This window comes from Dipodomys spectabilis, unplaced genomic scaffold (assembly GCF_019054845.1).
Source record: "Dipodomys spectabilis isolate Male_0828 unplaced genomic scaffold, ASM1905484v1 ptg000504l, whole genome shotgun sequence".
Taxonomy (NCBI): Eukaryota; Metazoa; Chordata; class Mammalia; order Rodentia; family Heteromyidae; genus Dipodomys; species Dipodomys spectabilis.
The window spans coordinates 1,850,718-1,869,789 of record NW_024871181.1 but is presented as its reverse complement, the minus strand read 5'-3'; the positions used below and the strand labels follow the sequence as shown (position 1 = coordinate 1,869,789).

Genomic DNA, 19,072 nt, shown 5'->3' with positions numbered 1-19,072 from the left:
TCCTGTTTTACAGCCCAGCAGAGCACTCTGTGCGAATGGACATGAGTGTAACCCATCCTGTAGCTGCCAGCCACACATACTATCGTGGAGTAACGTGCCAACTCAGGAAGGGAGTTTTTATTTCCTTTGAAACTAACTCAAACCCAGATTCAAACAGCAACCACCCAGTGGCTTGTGGCCATTTCCATCTGAGACAGCTGGCTTGGATTTTCCCCTTCTTCCTGGATTTCTCCTTAGTTCTGACGGTATTGCATGCTCAGGAGGTAATTTCTTTAGAACCTACTTTCCATTAAAAAAAAAATCCTCTCTAGTGACTAGTGATTTAATCTGCTGGTTTGCTTGATTGATTTATTTATGTATGGCAGTTCTGGGATTTGAACTCAGGGCCCTGCGCTTGTTAGGCAGGCCCGGTTTCACTGAGCTGTGTCTCTGTACCCCTCCTTGGCTCTGAGCCCCCCCATCCACCCATGTATCCTTTTTTTTTTTTTTTTTTTGTTGGTCGTGGGGCTTGAACTCTGGGCCTGGGCTCTGTCCCTCAGCTCTTCAGCTCAAGGCGAGCGCTCTACCACTTGAGCTACAGCGCCACTTCCGGTTTTCTGGTGGTTTATTGGAGATAGGAGTCTCACAGTCTCTCCTGCCCCGGCTGGCTTTGAACCGCGATCCTCAGATCTCAGCCTCCTGAGTAGCTAGGATGACAGGCGTGAGCCACCAGCGCCCGGCTCATGTATCCTTTATAACACGATCAATTCTATGTTAGATTTCTACTGAATTTTGATTTTCTTTAGGTGTGCCAATACTGGGGGGAGAACTCGTGTGCTCAATTTTTGTTTTTGCTGTAGGCTGGTGCTCTGCCACTTGAGCCATGGCTTTCCCCCTCCTGTATTTTAGATCTTGGTGGCACAGGCATGGCCCGTGGCGGTGCCCTTGGCAAGGGCCTCAGAACCCGCCACAAGCGGGCGGAGTGGATGCCACTGGCACGGGTGCAGCCGGCCTTGGTGCTGTGGGCCTTGGGGCTGCCTGACTCCCTGCTGCAGGCCCTGTCCTCTAAGCGGGAGAGCTGTCAAGAGTCAGAGTGAGACACACACACACACACACACACACACACACACACACACACGGCAGGTGGCAAGACCAAAGACCTCGCTGGGGACAGATAGGGGCGTCTGTGACATGGCCACCCACACCTAACTTGGGGCTTTTTGTGTGTCTGCCTCCCTGGCCTAGGCACCTGCATGCGAATCTCACCCCAGGGCTAGGCAAGCCTCGCCCTCACTGGCCCCTACGGCCTGTGACTGGTTGGCAGGCACGGAGGGCCTGGGATGATGGGTCGGCAGGCGTGGAGGGGTGTGGCAGCAGGGGAGTGGGCTTGGTACCCTTGACCCTGAGCCAGGTGGCTGAGTGGCATGATTCCCAGTGCCAGTGGCCACATGGGCCCAGAGACTCCCATTCCCCAGGCTCTAGCAGAAGCTTCCAGAAGCCTTTTGCCCCCTCCGCCTTCCTTCTTCCTTTGCCCTCACACGGACTGTCCCTCCCTGCCTTGAGCTTGAACTTCACATCTGAATGAGGTCAGATAGGCCGGGAGCCTATCTGGGTCCATCCAGGACCCAGTCCGAGCCAGTCTCAAAGACACGGAGTGTCTGACCATCAGCAGGGCCACTGGGGTCTCCCACCCCGAGTCCCACTGTCTGTCCCTCACTGAAGGGTCAGCAGTGTCCTGGCCTCCGCTCACAGGTGGCAGCCAGCAGGCCCCGCGCCCATCCTTCCTGTGGGCTGGAGCCCCCGCGTGGCCCAGCCTCGCGGGGCCTGCCTGCGGCAGGCGGGCAGGGATGTGGCCGAGTCCCCCCAAAAGCACATTGCCAGAGCAGTTCTCAGCTTTCAGCGTGGAACCATAACGTGGAAGAGACCGATGAGCCCTGTGGGCAGTGAGGTAGCTGGCCATGCTACCAGTCCGCAAGACCCTTAGGGGGTCAGGCTGGAATTTATTGGTACCCCCCTACATCCTGGCCTGTTCCCTGAGACCCTCTAAGCCCCCAAGGAAGTGAAGACGTCCTGAGCCCTGCCTTCAGAAGATTCATGCTGTCCTTTCTGTACTAGCTGAAGCTGGAGCTCACCATGTTGGTTTCCGACTTCAGCCTGTCAGGCCCCCATCCCCTCCACAGTCTTGAGTTTTCTGGGGTGACAACTTTATAGGCTAATGGGAAGACCCTAAGAAGAGACGGAGGGGGTGGGGAAAAGCTGCAGTTACCAGACAATTACTGCTTTTCAGAAAGCATACACAAGCTGGGGACATGGCTCAGGTGGGAGGGCGCCTTTCTAGCTCAAGGTCCTGGTGGGACTAGCCTGAACTGCATAAGAAGACCCCTTTTCCACCCCAAATGTATTAGTGAACCCTCCTTTATCTTCCTGACATTCCCATATCAGCATTCCCACTTGGGAAGTCCTTCTTGTAGTCTAATTTGCAACGGAAACCCATCTTTACCTACTAGCGGGTCTCCCCCAGTATCACACCTCTGCTTTTTTGCTGACTTGCTTTCCTGGCAGGCTCACCCCTGCTGGGTGGGCCTGAACGCAGAATCCCCTGAGAAGCTGGGGGGGGGGGGGTGGCGGTGGTGGGTCTTCAGGGCAGAGGACCTGGGCTGAAAATCAGCGCCTGTCCATAAACTGGTACAGAGAGTAAGCAAGTTCATATCCTGCCAGGCAGAGCTGGGAGGCTGGGCTGCAGCGGGGTCTGGTGCCTCCCTGCTCCCTGAGGAGCCCAGATACTGTCACTTCTGCTTGGCTCACAGCTTCTCAAGGGGCCTCTGGACAGCGGAGACCTTTCTGGCTCAGCCCAGCCTGCATCTATGATGTCTGTGGTCACTGTGATGGCCAGGAGGCGGCCGGGTGACTCCTCTTCTGGTGTTTACTGAGATGTGTGACCTGCCACAGAGCCAGATCTGGAGCCTCTGGTCTGGTGGCGGGGAGGGGAGGGGGGAAAAAGGGGGAGGTATTGAGAAGTGTTTCTTTCTATGGGACTGTGTTAAGCAATGAATGTAAACTGTCCAGTCTCTGACCTCCCTCAAGATGCTTTGTGATGGCCTGCCAGGAATCTAAGCTGGGGGTGAGCCCCTTTATTTGTGGTCCACAAATAAATAAGGTCAGGAAGAAGAGCTTTGGGTGGGGCCTGGTGGGGGAATTCTGATCTCTTAGATATTACAGGGAAATGTCAAGCCAGCTGTGCCCAGCAGTGAATGCCAGCAGTTATACAGGAGGTATAGATAGGGGATCACAGTTGGAGCCTAGCCTAGGCAAAAGTGTGAGATCCTATCTGAAAAAGAACTAAAGCAAAAAATAGCTCAAATGGAAGAGTACCTGCCTAGCAAGCAGAAAGGCCCTGAGTTCAAACTCCAGGGTCTCCAGAAGTAAAGTGTCAAGGTGTGATGGCAGCCCAGTTCCATGCCCTGGCCACCGTCCCTCTGCTGTACATTTGTGGTGAGGCCACTGGAGCTGACCTAAAATGGCAGTTGGTGAGTGACCCCAGCTCTCGGATGCTGCCCCAGAGCAGCCAAGGGCTGTGGCACGCAGCCTCCTCTCCTGGTAGGCCGACTTGGGATTCCCAAGGCCGCATTTTACAGATGAGGATGGGGGCGGGGGGGGGGGGCGGGGGGAGGCTGGGGGGCAGGGTGCCTCGGCCAGGGCCTTCCTCACTCCCCTCCCAGCATTCAGCAGATTTTCATGGATCCTGCCGGCTGAACAGTCACTAAAAGTGAGTGTGTCTTGCACACTCAGGAAGAGATAGGTGCTGGAATTGATGGCCAACCGTCTCTGATGATCCAAGCCAGTCCAAGCCGGCTCCCTATCCCTCTTTCTATGGACAGGGCCCTCTAGCCAGTCTCCAGCCTTCTCCCAGTCTCTATGGCTCCAGTCCTGCAGCTGCACAGCCACCCGGTCCCCTCCCTAGACCATGGGCTCCAAGCCACTCCCCAAGGAAGCTGGCCGTGGCAGCCACTCAGAGCTTCCCAAGGGTGGCAGGAGGTCCAGGGCACGGGAGGGGCCAGGCACTCTGTAGGATGGCTGTGCCCCACCCACTGGTGGTCGGTTCAGCCCCTCTTATCCATAACTAGGACCTGGGCATCAGCCAATCCCCCTGAGCTACACCAAGCTGCCCACTGCCGCAGGCTCTTCTTGAGCATGGAAGTTGTGTAGGGGCAGAGAAGGGAGAGAGGTCCTCCTTCACTTCATTTGGTTTTGGCAGTTCTGGGGTTGGAACTCAGGGCCTTGCTATAGTTAGGCAGGTGCCCTACCACTTGCTGTACTGACGCCAGCCCCTCAAGTGAGGTCCTAACGTGCCTGGGGATCCCATAGGAGCCCAGTGACTTTCTGCGGCCCCCAATGTTGGGAAGTGAATGAGCCTAGACATTTGAGAACTTGGCTGTGGCACCTTCAAGCCTGGGATGTTGGGGCTCAAGGGGCCCAGTAGAGCCACGTCCCAATGTGGCCCACAGGGTGGCCACTGAACTCGGTGAAAAGAAATAGTTCTAAGTCAGGCGCCGGTGGCTCATGCCTGTCATCCTAGCTACTCGGGAGGCTGAGAGCTGAGGATCATGGTTCAAAGCCATCCCAGGCAGGAAAATCTGTGAGACTCTTATCTCCAGTGAAGGTAAAAAGCTGGAAGTGGAGCTGTGGTTCAAGTGCTAGCCTTGAGCAAAAGAGCCCAAGGGACAGCACCCAAGCCTTGAGTTCAAGCCCTAGTACTGCCCCACCCCCCCCCAAGAAAATTCTGTAGTCAACTCAGTCTGGGAAACACTAGATGGGGAAGAGTGATTTTTTAAGTTTTTAGTAGTGCTGGGGGTTAATTTATGGGCTGGCGCACGGGCTAAACGCTCTACCACTGAGCCCTAACCCAGCCCATTCTTTGCAGAACTTGTCAGTCTCTATAAGGGAATGTGTTATGTCTACCTTAAGACACGTGTAGTGTGCCCCCGCTAAATATGATGGCCTGGTTGCTCAGGGCACTGGCATCCTGGGGCATCCCGGCTTCTAGATCTGGCTCAGACACAGCTGCCCTGATTGATGTTAGTAAGCTCCTCCCAGCTCCAGCCAAGGGGATGTGTCCAGAGCCCCTGGCTGCTCCCCAGCACCTGCCTCCTATGCCTGCCTTGGCCCACAGTGTGCCACCTGCAGGACTTACCTGGCTCTGTCTTCTCCCCTATCCCAAGGACGAGCCTGCCAAACTCCTTGCTACCTGACTGAGACGTTCACAATCCTCTCAGCCCATTGTATGGGAGAGGAAACTGAGCCTCAGCTGCTTGCTTAAAGCTACCAGATTGTACTTAGCCCGAGTCTTAGGACCTGGGAACTGGGGCCTGTGGAGGCTGTGACGGGGTACTGCCCAGCAGGGGCTTGCTGAGGGCCACAGGGACACCCTAAAAGTGGTTCTGAGAAAGCACCTACTGTGCCGGGCTAGGGACGGCTGGAGCCTCAGGGCAGGGTCTGCGCAGAAGTCTCTTGGCTTATGGGCAGCAGGCCCATATCCACTGCTCCCCATCACAGTTTAATCCCTATTTAGAGCTCCTTAACTACCGCTGACTGGCCCTAGGTCAAGGATGGACCATGCTTGCTAGGCAGAGCATGGCTGCCGTGGTGGGAGGGGCAAGGAGTGGGAGGGGTCTACATTGATTGACATCATTCTCAGAACCTAGGCTCCTCCCTCACCTAGCATCTGCCTCCTCCACTTCCTGGCTGGACACCTCCAGGGAAGTCAGGAACCTTCTGGGTGCCTCCATTACTGCTGTAGTAGGGCTGCCGCTGGAGGTGACAGGGTGACAGCCTCCCCCCCTCCCCCCCCAGCTCAGCAGAGTCAGTGCTCTTGCTTGGCTTTTCCACTCAAGACTGGCGCTTTCCCACTTGAGCCACGGGCTCCACTTCTAGCTTCGAAGAGCGAACCTCAGATCCTCCCAAGTAGCTAGGATTACAAGCCTGAGCCACCGTGCCTGGCTTCATGTTTAAAAATTCATATTGTTGCAAGGCCGAAGCCCGCAGGGCGCCCCCTCTGCCTGGGTTCCCTAGCTCAGCAGTGGCACAGTGCCACCCATCTTGGGGGCCAGGAGCTCCATGCTGCCCTTGGGGTGGTCACAGTCTGGCTCACGTGATGGCGGCAAGGCCAGACTCAGGAGCTCCCACAGCTCAGGCAGATCAGGGCTTGGAGAATGGTCCTGTGGCTCTCCCTCTGGTCAGAAAGAAGTGTGGGTTCACACGGGACCACAGCTCCACCAGAGGTCGGGGGAGAGACTAAGGGGCGGGGGGAACCTATCACAAATCAAAGCAGCTCTGGGCTGGTCAGGGTAAAGGCCTCTAAGCCAGGCCCCTGGAGACCCTGAAGCTGCTGGTCCCCTCCCTGCCCAGGTGCTGGGGGTGTGGCCAGACTCCTGGGCTCAAAGCTCCCATCTTTCTGGTCTCAGATGACAGGCCCCAGTTTTCTCATCGCTGACAGAGGTAGCTGGGAGAGTTAATGTTGGGATGGTGGCTAGTGTGGGCCTGGTCGGTGTTTAAGACATGTTAGGCATTATTAATTATTGTTATTATTGTTAACAGTTGCTGGAGAGAACACGTACTGCCCCACCGGACGACACTGACACAGAAGCCTGGCGGATGGCACTTTAACGAGTCAATCAGTGCCCAGCCTGGGCGATGGGCACACTGGCCTTGGATACCCTGGACGGCCTGAGGCCTAAAATTGGACCATGTAGAGCAAGATCTCAGAGAAGATTCTCTTTAAGGACATCCTAGGGTGGAGGGCATAGCTCAATGGTAGAACCTTCCTCTTTAGTACAAGCAAAGCTCAGGGTTTGGTCCCAGTACCAAAAAAAAAAAGATTAAAAAAATTAAAAAGTTAAAAAAAAATAAAAACAACAAAGGAGGCCTAAAAGCATTGTGTGGCACTAGAAAGATCTAGATAAGTCACTGAGGTGGTTTGGCAGTGCCTGCCTTGAGTCTTTATGGTGAGAGATCTGAGCCACTCAAAGGCTCTTGATTGATTAGTGATGTCTGCATGAGGCCAGGCATGGGATGTTGTAGTTCATGTGTAACTGTGTCTGCCTCTCTCAAATTAGCCCAATGGTTCCCAAGCCTGATTTAGAGTCATGGGAGGATTAAGACCCTCTGACTCCAGGGGATTCCTAGAGTGTGGGTTGGGAACTTGGAGTGGATGACTTTTAGTTCACTACAGTCCTAAGCTTTCCTGACCCCCATTCTCTACTCCCCAGGGCCTCACCGGGACACCTGGTGGAGTCTTAACTTGGGTTTTGTTCCTGGAGGGACCTTGTCCGGCTTAGAAAAGCCTGGTCCCCTTTGGCTCTAATTGGGAAGGTCCTGTGTCTCCCTGGCTTCTCTCTCCAAACACTCTGTCCCCAAGGAGGGTGGGGATGTGGGAGGACGCAGGGACCCACTGAGGGCTGCAGTCACAGCTCTGGGCTGAGGGGAGCGGCGGGAAGGGAGAGGAAACGAGGCAAACGCCGCCAATGGGGCTCCAGGCACTCCAGGCGGCGGGCTGCTGGGCTCCCAGGCACTCTGCCGCCTTAGGACCCAGGGTGGCCCTGGGTGCCGAGGGCCCCTCCCCCAATGAGGAAGGGTGGCAGAGACAAGAAGTTTCTGGAAGGCCACCTGGCCTGGCCCCTTCCTGGGCCCAGCATCTAGCCAGCTTTCCTCAGTCCCTCCGGTCCCTCCCCTCAGGACCCAGCCCTGGAATCCCAAAGGATTAGGGAGCACCTCCCAGCAGAGCACAGCTTCCCACCCTGAGTGAAATGGAAACAATCAAATCACATAGAATTCGGTCATATTTTAAAATAAGCTTTATTTAGATTTTTTTAATATTTTATATTTGGATCCATGCCTTTGAGAAACTTTTCCCATGGGAAAAGGTTATTTTCATCTAATGTTACCCATAATTCATTTGCTATTTGACGTAGTTCTCTTAAATAAATCATCCTTCGTAACTCTTAGAATTACCCCCTAGTTTATAAAAGCTGAAATGAAAAGGAACTACTAAATTATTACCAGGAGTGGTTGTAATCTTATTTTGTAAAGTGTGTGTGGGTGGAGAAAAACCCATAAAAATAAACAGCAACAGCAAGAAAAAAAAATCATGGGGTCTCAGAAAAGTATTTCCTAAAAATCTCTCTCCATCTTCCATGCTACCAGGCTTAGCCACGCAGCTGCTTAACAAGGAAGATCTTGCTGCCCTAGGGCCCAGCTGGAGAAGAGAGAGCTGACTGGCTGGGTCTCTGGGTTTGTTTTAGTGACTTGGGACCAAGGATGCTTTTTGTTCTATCGGCTCCAGCATGTCCAGGTCTGCTTGCTGCTTTTTAAGAGATTGGAACACTATACCGTTAGTAGGCTTTGCCACTATGTGTGCTGTTAGTCTTTCAGGATGAGAGCAAAGGGGGGGGGGGGGACTGCAGGTGAGGAAAGGAAAATGTGGGTGTGGGGCAGACCTGGCTGGATGCCCCGTTCCTCCACGCCCTAGTGTTAGAATGCACACAGCTCCCAGCCTCGTGAAGCCTCATGGGGGACCAACGCTGCTCCCCCAAAGCCTCATGGGAGACTGATGCTGCTCCCCTGATAGGAAGAGGCACTCACCAAGCCCTCCTCTCCTGGGGTGAACAGGCCCAAGCTTCCAGGACAAGTTGGAAGCCTGGGCCTAAGGATCCCAAGAGAGGCTAAGTGTAGCTAAAGAACCCCCTGTTCATCCGGGCTCTCTCTCTCTCTCTCTCTGGACTCAGTCTTGCTCTAAGAACATGCCCACGAGAGGGTTTATGCTCTGCCCATGGGGCTATGTTCTGGGTGGCAGATAGATGGATTGGGGGGGGAGGAGATTCCAGCCAGAGAAGATAGGGTAGGAGGAAGGTGGGAAGGGGCCTGGCATGCACAAGCAGCAGACAGAGAGACTGACAAGAGAAAGAGGACAGAAGCGAGCTTGGCCATCCAAGGGTCCTAGTCCCGGCCACCCTACGCTCTACCCTGCACAGCTAGGCAGTGGGGTGAACACAGACAAGAGAAGTGAACAGAAACGCCCGCCTCCCACCCACCCCGTGGAAAAATATACAATCCGATATTTATGTAATAATTTAGATAGAATATGTTTTTCTGCATTTGTGCAAATAAATTAAACGAAACCATTTTCTTTTTTTCTTTTTTTTTTCCTAGAAAGAAATAAACTGCAAACACAATTTAAAAACAGGCAGGCCGTTAAAAAGAGAGCCCATTTGACTGGAACAAATGCAGCCAGGGTCCAGCCCCTCCGCCAGGGCCAGGCCCTGGCCCAGGCCCTTGAGTCTTGACGGAGTGACCTTACCCTGACTGTGATGGCGTTTGGTGGCGTACCCCGAGAACAGGGTCCGGTCCCACACATTCACACAGGGGAGGGGGGGGGGCGGGAAAGAAGCAGGATGTCAAAAACCAGACCCCATCCTCGGTGAGACGGGCTCTGAGGTCTTTGGGGAGCAATGTGGATGAGGGCTTTGTTATTTACAAATAACACAACAGTCCTTCAAGTTTTCAAGTTTCATAAAAAGGAAGAGGCGAAGAGGAGGGAAGAGAGGAGGAGGAAAAACCAAGGAACCAAAACAAAATAAAATAACATGGAAAAAGGAAAACCAACAAGATTAACAAACACAACTGTATCGTTGGAGACAACAGAGTAGACGTGGCCACGCGTGGTCTGTGGTTATGTACATCAGTTACAGAGACGGCGGCGCGGGGGATGGGCCCCACGGTGCCAGGCACTCAGCCACGCGCCCCTCCCCCGCCCCGCCCGGCCTCCACTCGCTCGCTCGCTCACACACTCGCTCTTCCACACACACAGACACGCCCGTGGGCAGCGGGCGCAGGGCGGCGGCTATCACCAGTCTGCGTCCTCCTCTATGTAATAATCGGGGGCGGTACCATCAAAGAGGCCTGGGTCGAGGGACTTCCGCTGCTTCCCTCTGGCGAACACGCGGGAGATGGAGCCGAATCCCATCTTCTCTTTTTTCTTTTTCCGTTTTTGGTCTTCAAGGTCCTCTAGTGACTAACAGGAGGAAAGAGAGGAAAGGAACAGAGGTAAGCTTCCCTGGGTAGGCAGAATGTGGGCGGTGGAGTGTCTACCTGCAGGTCGTGGCCAAGGCCAGGGCCAGGGTCTTGTCTTTCTCCTAAGCACTCTAGAACCCCTCAAGACAAGAGGCCCCCTCCGACTGTCACGTGTCTACTGTTCGGGATAGCGCAGGCATGTGATGGGCACCCGGCAGCCCTAGGCAGGAAGCCAGGCTGGACGTGGAGGGTGGCGGGGGCTGGGGCTTGGCTCGCCATCCCCCTCCCCTGAGGCTGTGGAGAGCCCCAACTTCTCGGTGCCCAGTTCTCCCTTGTTCGTTGTGGGACAGTAGTGATGACAGAGATGGAAGCTGCTTGGCCCAGCCCACGCTGGCCCTGCTCGGGGACTGAGCTGGCGTCTGCCGACTGTCCCATGCTTTCTACAGGGACATCAGGGTGCCCTCCAGCTGAAGGGCAGGATGTAGACTAGACCAGGCCGTGGACCCCAGAACACCTGGGAATTCCTGGGTGCCAGGCCCCACACCCCTAGGTTGAGGTCACCACTCTGCATTTGAACCACATTCTCTAGGGGACCCCAAGCTTGGTGGGCAGTGACAAGCCAGGGGGGTACCCTAAGACCAGAGAGAGATGACCTCAGAGCCCCAACTGACCTCCAAATTCATGTCCCTTGTATTCTTTGCTCCCCACTCTCATAACAGATTATTAAAAATGCTAAAAATGGGTACAGTGCCAACAGCAAGGGACCCAGAGAGCCGCTGGCCTGGGGTAGTGGCTGTAGAGAAGGATAATTTTAAGGAAGATTCACGCCAGAGAACAGGGCGCAGCAAGCACAGTATATGCCAGCAGGTCTGCAGGCCTAGCTTGGCGTGGGTGCCAGCTGAGCACGCATGGAGCCCTGGAGTGGCGTGGGGGTGGGCCAAGGTACAGGGTGAACCAGAGTCCCACTGGGGTGCAGGGAGGGCCGTGGGGGCCCGGGGGCACACCTACCTGTACAATAGGGTTGTGCAGGTTCTTCTGAACTGGGCCGGGACTGTCGCCCTGTAGCGGAAGAGGGGGGTGAGATCACGGTCTGTGGGACACCGTGGGGGAGGGGCTGGGTCACCGCATGGGGGGAGGGGCCCGACAGGGGAAGAGACCTTCCCAGAAGGTCACCACCTGCAGGGGCCACTCTGCCCCGGCTCCTAGGTGCTGACCCCCTCACTTGGCTGGTGGGTGGGTTGGTGGGGTCTGGGGTTCACCCAGGTGTGACCAGGCTGAGACCCGAGGTGCCTGCTGCCCACTTTCAACTCTCGACCAACAACGCTGCTGCCTACAGCTCCTGAGTGTGTCAACGAAACTGGAGGATTGGTTCTACTCATTTCTTGTGAAGAAATAAACTTTTCTAGGAAAAGAATTTGGGGCACAGGGTGGCTTGGGGGACTGGCTTCCTCCACAGGCTCTGTGTGAGGTGAGCAGGACTCCGGCCACCCTCCACCAGTGCTGGAGGGTCCCACCCACAGGCCTGAGCTCAGCCCTCCTTTCCCAGAGTCTCAGCCAGCCCTGGGAGGCTGTTCCCGGAGTGCTGCCATGCACTGCCCTGGCAGGAAAAAGAGGCCTTTAGTAAACAGCCCACGATGGCCAAAGCCTTCCCCACATTCCGGAATCCCGCTGCCTGGCCTAGGAGTGGATGCCCCATTTGGATCACAGAAAGCATTACTAGGGAGCCTCCTGCTGGCGATTCCTGGAATTGCAGGCAACAGTATCCACTGATTTCCCCACCCCTGACTGCATTGTGCAGGTGTGGGTGGTCCCTAGAGCAGGCTGTGCTGCTCTTGCTGGTGCCCACAGATGCCTGGGAACAGAGGGTGGTCTAGGGGCTATCTCCCCACTCTTCCTAGTTTACCTGTAGGTGGGCGTGCACACCTGTTAAGATGGGGGACAAAGTGGATGTTGTGCCCAGAGTTAGCTCTTGGCCCCATATGAAGGTTTAGAAACACAACCCATCCTCCTATGGGTAGTTTAGCTTGCTCTACCCCAGGGAGGACCATCCTTGCCAAACCTATGGGTGAGAGACTGGAGCCATGAGCCATGAGCATGAATATGCCTGTGTATATGTAGGTGCTGGCCAAGGCCAATTAGGGCAGGGACTGGCCCCCCTCAGATCCGACACAAGAGGCCAGCAGAAGGCCCTCATGCGGGCCCAGTGGCATTTTGGCTGTCCAAGCTGCCCTGGGCCACCAGGAGAAGGCAGAATTCAGTCCCCAGGAACATTAACTCATTTGCAAGGCGCAGGGGAGTTACAGGGCGCCTGGGACTCTCTCCGCACCTGCACAAAGCCAGCTCCTGCTGGCTCTGGCTACTTGGGAGCAGAGAATGTACCTCAGAGATCCCAACTTCCGCCTTGGACCTCTAGATCAAGAAAGCTCTGCCACTATTGCCTTCTCCTCTGGGGTGGGGGCCAAGAGCAGGACAGCTGCTTCATTACAGTAAGGGAGGAATCTCAGCTGGGAGTCAGGCCCTGGGTTGTGGAGGGTCCCTGTCTTAGGAACCCACACCATCTGACCTTGCCAGGCACTTCTTTTAAGATGAGTCTTAGTTCCTTTTATCAGCTCTGATTGTGAACTGAAATTCCTGGTTACTACAGCTTGAACTCAGGGCCTGGATGTTTCTTGGCTTTTTTTGGCTCAAGGCTAATACTCTATCACTTGAGCCACTCTTCTGGTTTTTTTGGTAGCTAATTGGAGCCAAGAGACTTGTAGAGTTTTCTGCCTGGGCTAGCTTCAAACTATTATCCTTGGGTCTCAGCTGAGTAGCTGGGGCTAGGCATGAGCCACCAATCCCCAGCTAAGTGACATTTTCACCAAATGATTTCCACCAGGTCCCTTAGGAACTTGCCTAGGAGAAGCTCGAATCCCTTGGGTTTTCCAGGGAGCTAATCCTGTTGCCAGCAAAGATTGGCTTTATTTTGTTTTCCCATATTTGTCCCTCATTTCCCTGCTTAACAAAGCCATATTACTTGAAAGTTTTTGTTGTTGTTTGTATTTTGGTACTGGGGATTCAACTCAGGGCCTTCTGTTTGCTCAACCATCCCACACATGACTGGAGCTCCACCGTGTGAACCATGCCTCCAATCTGCCTTTCTTTGTTGGTTAACTGGAGACAGAATCTCACATACTTTCTATGCCTCAGCTAGTCTTGAACTGCAATCCTTTGGATCTCAGCTTCCTGAGATTGTGGGTGTGAGCAGCTTAAGTTTTTGAGAACACCTTTGTGCAACTAAGGACCTCAAACACAGCAGAGTTCCCTGTCTCCAGGAAGAGTAGGGGAGCCCTTCAGCTATCAGCCATGTGATGGAAGCAAAATTCGGTTTGGGTGTTGCGTGTGACCCCGAGGCTCATGGTCTGGAAGCCCTGTCCTCTTCCTACGTCCCCCACCTGGGGGTGCTGTCACACACTGATGGTCAGCGGGATTGGCAGTGGCTCCCACCAGCACACAACCACAAAGTGGTGAGGCGAGCAAGGGAAGGAAGCAAGTGAGAACAAACCCACAGGACGCGGCGGCCCAGGCCATGCAGGCTCAAACTATAGGAAACTAAGCACAAACACGACAACGCCCAGGCTGCATGCCTGAGTGAAGCAGGGCAGCTGGCACTAGAGGGCACGGGGCAAGGGTCCTGGCTGGCTCTGGAGGTCACCACGGTCCCACAAGAGGCCCACCCAGCCAGGGCCCATGGGGGCGGAGGGCCAGGCTGCACAGACCCTGTGGCCCACCCGACCGAGGCCGGCCTTCCTCGATTTTCCTCACCCTCCCGGCCTCATCTTTTTCTCTCCCCACATCCACTGCTTCTCGCAAAAGGAGAGGACAGAACGGGGGACGTGTTCGCCACAGGGCTCCCTGGGGGACGAGAGGAAACAGTGGGGGGGGGGTCTGCCCCGGCCCTCCCTCCCCACAGAGGCCTGGGGCAGGGCCGGGCCCTGCCCGCCGCTGCTGGCCTTACGTTGCAGAGAGAGTGGGTCCGGTGTCGCGGCGAGTTGATGTCGCTGGGCGTGGATGACCGGTCACCTTCGGCAGCAGATGCATCGGAGATGACGGAAGGCTGCCGCGAGTGGCAGGGGCTGACCCTGACCGCTGCAACGGAGAGGCAGCCGGTGAGAGAGGGCCAGGCACTAGCCCGCAGGCAGACCAGCCTGTCCAATGTGCCCAGGATGGGAACACAGAGGCAGAGGGAAGGCGGGAAGTGTGTCCCAATCCACCCATCTCTGCCTCAGCCCTGCCCGGCCCAGGCAGCACTACTGGGGAGACCCTCCCTGTCCTCCAGACGCCGGTAAACGAAGCCCCTCCTGTGTTCCCCGACGCCCGCTCAGCACTGGATCCCCAGACGAGAAGCCCAGGGCAGCTCCCTCCTCTCCCCACACTCCAACACCAGCATCGCCCGAAGCACCATGCCCGTCCCCTTCTCTCCCTCCCCTGCCACGTCTGGCCTGGAAGACTGTGGCCTGGTGGACTCTGAGGGGCCCTCCCTGCCCCCTCCTCACAGACACCTTGGCAATCTCGGGGTGAAACCGTCTCCCCGTTCTGGCCCTAGCAGCCGGGCTGGGTGTCTTGACCCTGGCTCTGTGCCTGGCCTTTGCGTTTCCTGCTGCCCCTGGGGACAGATGCGCCACAGCAGCGGCGTGGTGGGATGGGGCGGGGGTGCAAGGGAGCATCTGGGGGCGGGGGGGCAAAAAGCTGGGCAGGGCCCAGAAGGCTTCCTGGAGGAGGTGTCTGATCAAAAGCTTGGCGGTGGCTGGGGGATGGGCTTGTGGGAGGTCCGTCAACCCAGGCTGCCCTTCTCAGACTAGCACTGGCCCCACTGAGTCACAGATGTGAGGGTCCGTCCCAGGAGCCTGGCTCACCTGCTGCACACACAGGCTGCAGGACAGGAAGGGGGACACTTTTTGGGGCTCCACTGGGTCTTGACTGCCATTGGGCCCCTGCGCCCCGGCTGAACCCTTGGCTGGGACAGGAAGGGGCACTGTCTCACTCCAGGTTTGCTTAGAGTTCTTACGACAACGCCACCCCCAAGGACACCACTGGGTGGCTGACATTTACCCCGGCCCCATTCCAGAACTCCCTACATGTTATCTCCACGGCACTCCAGGAGGGGTGGGGCGGCAAGCAGACACGGGAGACACGGAGCACAGGGACCCAGCAGGCCTGAGGACTCCTCCCAAGGTCAGGGCCAGGTCCTGAGTCCAGTGGAGCGATGCCTAGCCTGGTCCCCTTGCTCCAGTGTGTGCCCCGCTGGCCTGACTGGCCCCTAGTCCCCGGGGGAGCAGACGGGGCTGTGGCTTCCACTGGCAGCGCCAGAGATCACCACAGTCCTCGGCCTTCCCCACTGTAGATGGGTGAGGGGAAGGACTGGGAGGGGAGGACCAGGGCAAGACCCAGTCACTGTTGAAACCAACGGATCTAGCTCAGCCTGAAGCTCCACTGGCAGCTTTTTCGGTCAGACGCTCATCGTTTCTGCCCCACGCCGCCCTGGGCTTACACAGCCCCTCTCCCTGGGCTGCACGCCCTCCCAACGCGTCCTGGAGAAGCCGTGGCTGGGCTCACCTTGCCGGTCCGCAGGGTGGGGAGGGTGGGAGTGGTAGAGGGTCTGCTGGCTCTGGCGGATGGCCGCGGTCAGCGGGAGGTCTGCCTGCACCACCCACTCCTGGTTGCCGTTGAGCACCGTCTCGCCCGGCATGGCGAGGGAATGCCGCTTGGGGACATCCTTGGTCAGCGTGGCTAGGGACTGCTTGGCCTGGGCGGAGGGACGGAACGGAAGAGGGCACCGTGAGCACCGGGGCCTCTGGGCCCTGTCAGGCACCACCAGCCCGCCCTGGGTCCCGGGTCCCTCCACAGACACATGCGCTGTGAGCGGCGCCCCTTCGGGTCCTGGTAAGAACACAGTGACGCTGGTGAATGGTGAGCAAGGGGGTTTGGAGGACCAGCGCTGACTGTAAGCAAATGTGACCATAAGAAAATGGTGTCTTAGCCAGGTGCTGGTGGCTCACGCCTCTAATGGTAGTTACGCAGGAGGCTGAGACCTGAGGGTTGCAGTTCAAAGCCAGGCCAGGCAGGAAAGTCTGTGAGCCTCTTAGCTCCTGTTAACCACCAAAAAGCAGGAAGTAGAGCTGTGGTTCAAGTGGTAGAGCACCAGCTCTGAGTGAAAAAAGCTAAGGGACAGAACCCAGGCTCTGAGTTCGAGAACCCAGTGCTGTCATCAAACAGAATCAGTAGAACTTTGCCGGGTGTCCTGGGTGGCTCTGGCTCTCACCATAGCCAGCTCGGCCTCCAGCTCCTTCATGCGGTTGTCCTTCAGGTCCAGCTGGGAGCGCAGCGCGGCGGCGTGGTCGGTGGCCTCCTTGGCCTGACGCCGCAGCTCCCACTTCTCCCGCTCCAGGAGGTCCTTCTCCTTGGCCAGGGCCTTGACGGCATCCTCACTTTCCTGCAGCAGGGGACAGGGAGCCAGGAGTCACAGGGAGCCACGGTGTCACCCCAGAGAGTGGAGATACAGCAGAGAGGCCCCAGCATGAGACCAGGAGCTCCAACGCAACAGCTAGCAAGGAAGCTCTGGGTTCAAATCCTCCTCTGCCACAAATCAGCTGCAGGACGGGGAGAGGAACCCTTAGGAGCCCTGGGTGTTGGTCAGGACTTGTGAAGGGTGAGGACACATCGATTCCCAGGGTGTGCCCTGCCCCATCAGGCCAGTTTCCCATCAGCAACATGGGCCCCAGCAGAAAGTGCTCCACACACAGCCCCGCAGAGCTCCTTCTGGAAACCTGTTCAGTGGACCTGAGCGACAGGCTGCCCTACCCCCTACCCTGGAGTGAGCGATGCCCACATGGCGGCTTAGGGGAAAAATGTCCCTGTGTGCGGAGGCAGACCCCTGGGGCCCGGGATGGCGTGTGCCTCTGTCACTTAGCAGATGAGGGCTCAGGGGAAGGGAGGGGCGGGGGGAGGGGCAGGAACAGGGGTGGGGGGGGTAGGGGAAGGGCCAGGCGCCACCACCTTGCGGTGCTGCTCATAGTTGCGGATGAAGTCCCGCAGCTGCTCCTCGCGGCTCTCCAGTGTGGCGTAGAGCTGCTGCATCTGGCTCACCAGGTCAGTCTTCTCGCCCTTCAAGCGCTTCCGGTCAGCTTTCATGGCTGTGGACAGAAGGACCAGTCAGTTCTCAATACCCCAAGTCTCCTCCCCGAGCCTCACAGGTGTGAAATGCAGCCTGGACACTGAGGTGTCTCAGGACCCCACTCGAGACATCCTCAGGATTCAAAATCAGGACTGCGTGTGTCCACACTCCCTTTCTCCCCTCTCAGGTCTCTGCTGAGATCCTAACCCACCCTCCCCAGCCTGGGAGGCAGTGATAAACCCAAGGGCCCCCCTGAGCCCACAGAACAACCCAGCCCTGCTTCCTTCCCAGGAAAAAAACCTTTCATTCAAAGCGTGAGAGACCTATCACTGAATCACAGGCCACAAAGACACACCTACAGATAAATTAGAAGCCGAGTGCCATAGTACATGGCTAGAATCCCAGAACAAAAATCAAACAAGCTAAATTGGGCATCATCAAAATCAGAACTTGGGCATTATGGATATCATGAATGAAGTGGTAATTCGCAGGTCGAGAGAAGATACTTATAAGCCTTACACTGGATAATGGACTTACATCTAGACTATATAAATAATTCTTACAACTCAACAATAAAAAGGTAATCCACTTAAAAAATGAGTAACTCATCGGAATAGTTCACCACCAATGGACGGCCAGCAAGAACAAGAACCACGCTGGATGACATGACTGTCAGAGAAATGCAATCACAAGTGTTGGCTGAATAGGGGCAGGGAGGGCAACTCCACCACAGTGCGTGTGTGTGTGTGTGTGTGTGTGTGTGTGTGTGTGTGTGTGTGTGTGTGTGTGTGTGTGTGTGTGAAAAATGATGCAGCACTTTTGGAAAACAGCCTGGCACTTTGTCAAAAGACCAAACCTTTAAAAAAGTGACGCTATGAATGACAATATGACAACCACCCATACACCTGTGTATAAAGGTGCACAGAAGCATTATTCATAAGCAAGCACCCACAGGGTGGAAGTAATCCAGACGTCTGCCCGCGTGCCTGAATGACAAGGGGCAATCTCTCCCCACAAGAAACCATCAGGCAACCCCAAGGTCCTGAGGCTAGTCACCCCGGGGTGGGGGGGCTGAAGCTGTGTGCGACTGTCCCTTACAAAGTGCTCAAGCAGGAGGAAATCTGCACAGGCAGAAAGTGGTTCGATTCACAGGTGCCTTAGGCTGGACTGCCGACTGCAGATTCAGGACCCCATTGTTGACCCCGACAATTCCCTCCTCGCTCTGGTTGTTCTGATGGATTACAACTCTGCAAAGTCTGAAGCCCAGGGGCTGCTGTGGACCTGACAGAGGAGCTGTGTGGTGGTGTGGAAACGAAACGTCAGCCATGTGCCCGTCCCCTTTCCCGTGAGAGCCCTGGATGGGGCTTGGGGCAAACTGTGGAAGTGTTGAGAGTAGAATGAGTTCCTGACTCTGGCCATTTCCAGCCTGTATGGCCCGGAGTGCTTTAGTCCTTTGCCTGAAGTCACACAGCCATGTTGGACCCCCAAGTCCACACACAGGACTGTGTGTTGTGCTGCAGCCCCCAGAGCTGAGGGCCCCCAGCTCGCTGACATGGGACCGGTGGTGGCTGTGCCTTTCCTCCTGCCCTTGGCATCCAATCTGGTGGACTCAGTATGTGACACAAAGGCACTGGGTACCCGGGCCCCAACTCTAGGCTTCTGTGTCCTTGGGGAACCCCTTCATCCTCCTGCCTTTATGGCAGGCAGGAGGAGGTGGCTGAGTCACCACCGGTGTAGGGAGACCTCACACTGGGATCGCAGGACACTGAATTCCAGCTTTGAGCCTTCCAGCTCTGTCTGTCCTCTTTGGGCCTGGGCCTGGCTGAGATCACAGCACTGGAATTCCAGGCCTGCTGGGCTGGACAGGGAAGGGGT

At 56.3% G+C, this 19,072-nt stretch overlaps 1 protein-coding gene across 2 annotated transcripts in view; it reads right to left on the bottom strand.

The window, feature by feature from the left end:
* Kazn (kazrin, periplakin interacting protein) overlaps nt 1-19,072 on the bottom strand; it is an 85,969-nt gene that overhangs the window by 12,633 nt on the left and 54,264 nt on the right. Inside the window, exons 3-8 of one of the 2 annotated variants that reach the window (XM_042669726.1) lie at nt 17,080-17,216; nt 16,346-16,516; nt 15,640-15,829; nt 14,042-14,172; nt 11,053-11,103; nt 9,922-10,045 (exon numbers count right to left, since the gene is read on the bottom strand). In XM_042669726.1, coding sequence (XP_042525660.1) covers nt 9,922-10,045; nt 11,053-11,103; nt 14,042-14,172; nt 15,640-15,829; nt 16,346-16,516; nt 17,080-17,216 — 804 coding nt within the window. Of the gene's footprint in view, nt 1-9,921; nt 10,046-11,052; nt 11,104-14,041; nt 14,173-15,639; nt 15,830-16,345; nt 16,517-17,079; nt 17,217-19,072 lie in introns of those variants that run through there. The other variant, XM_042669725.1, reaches the window with a different exon arrangement.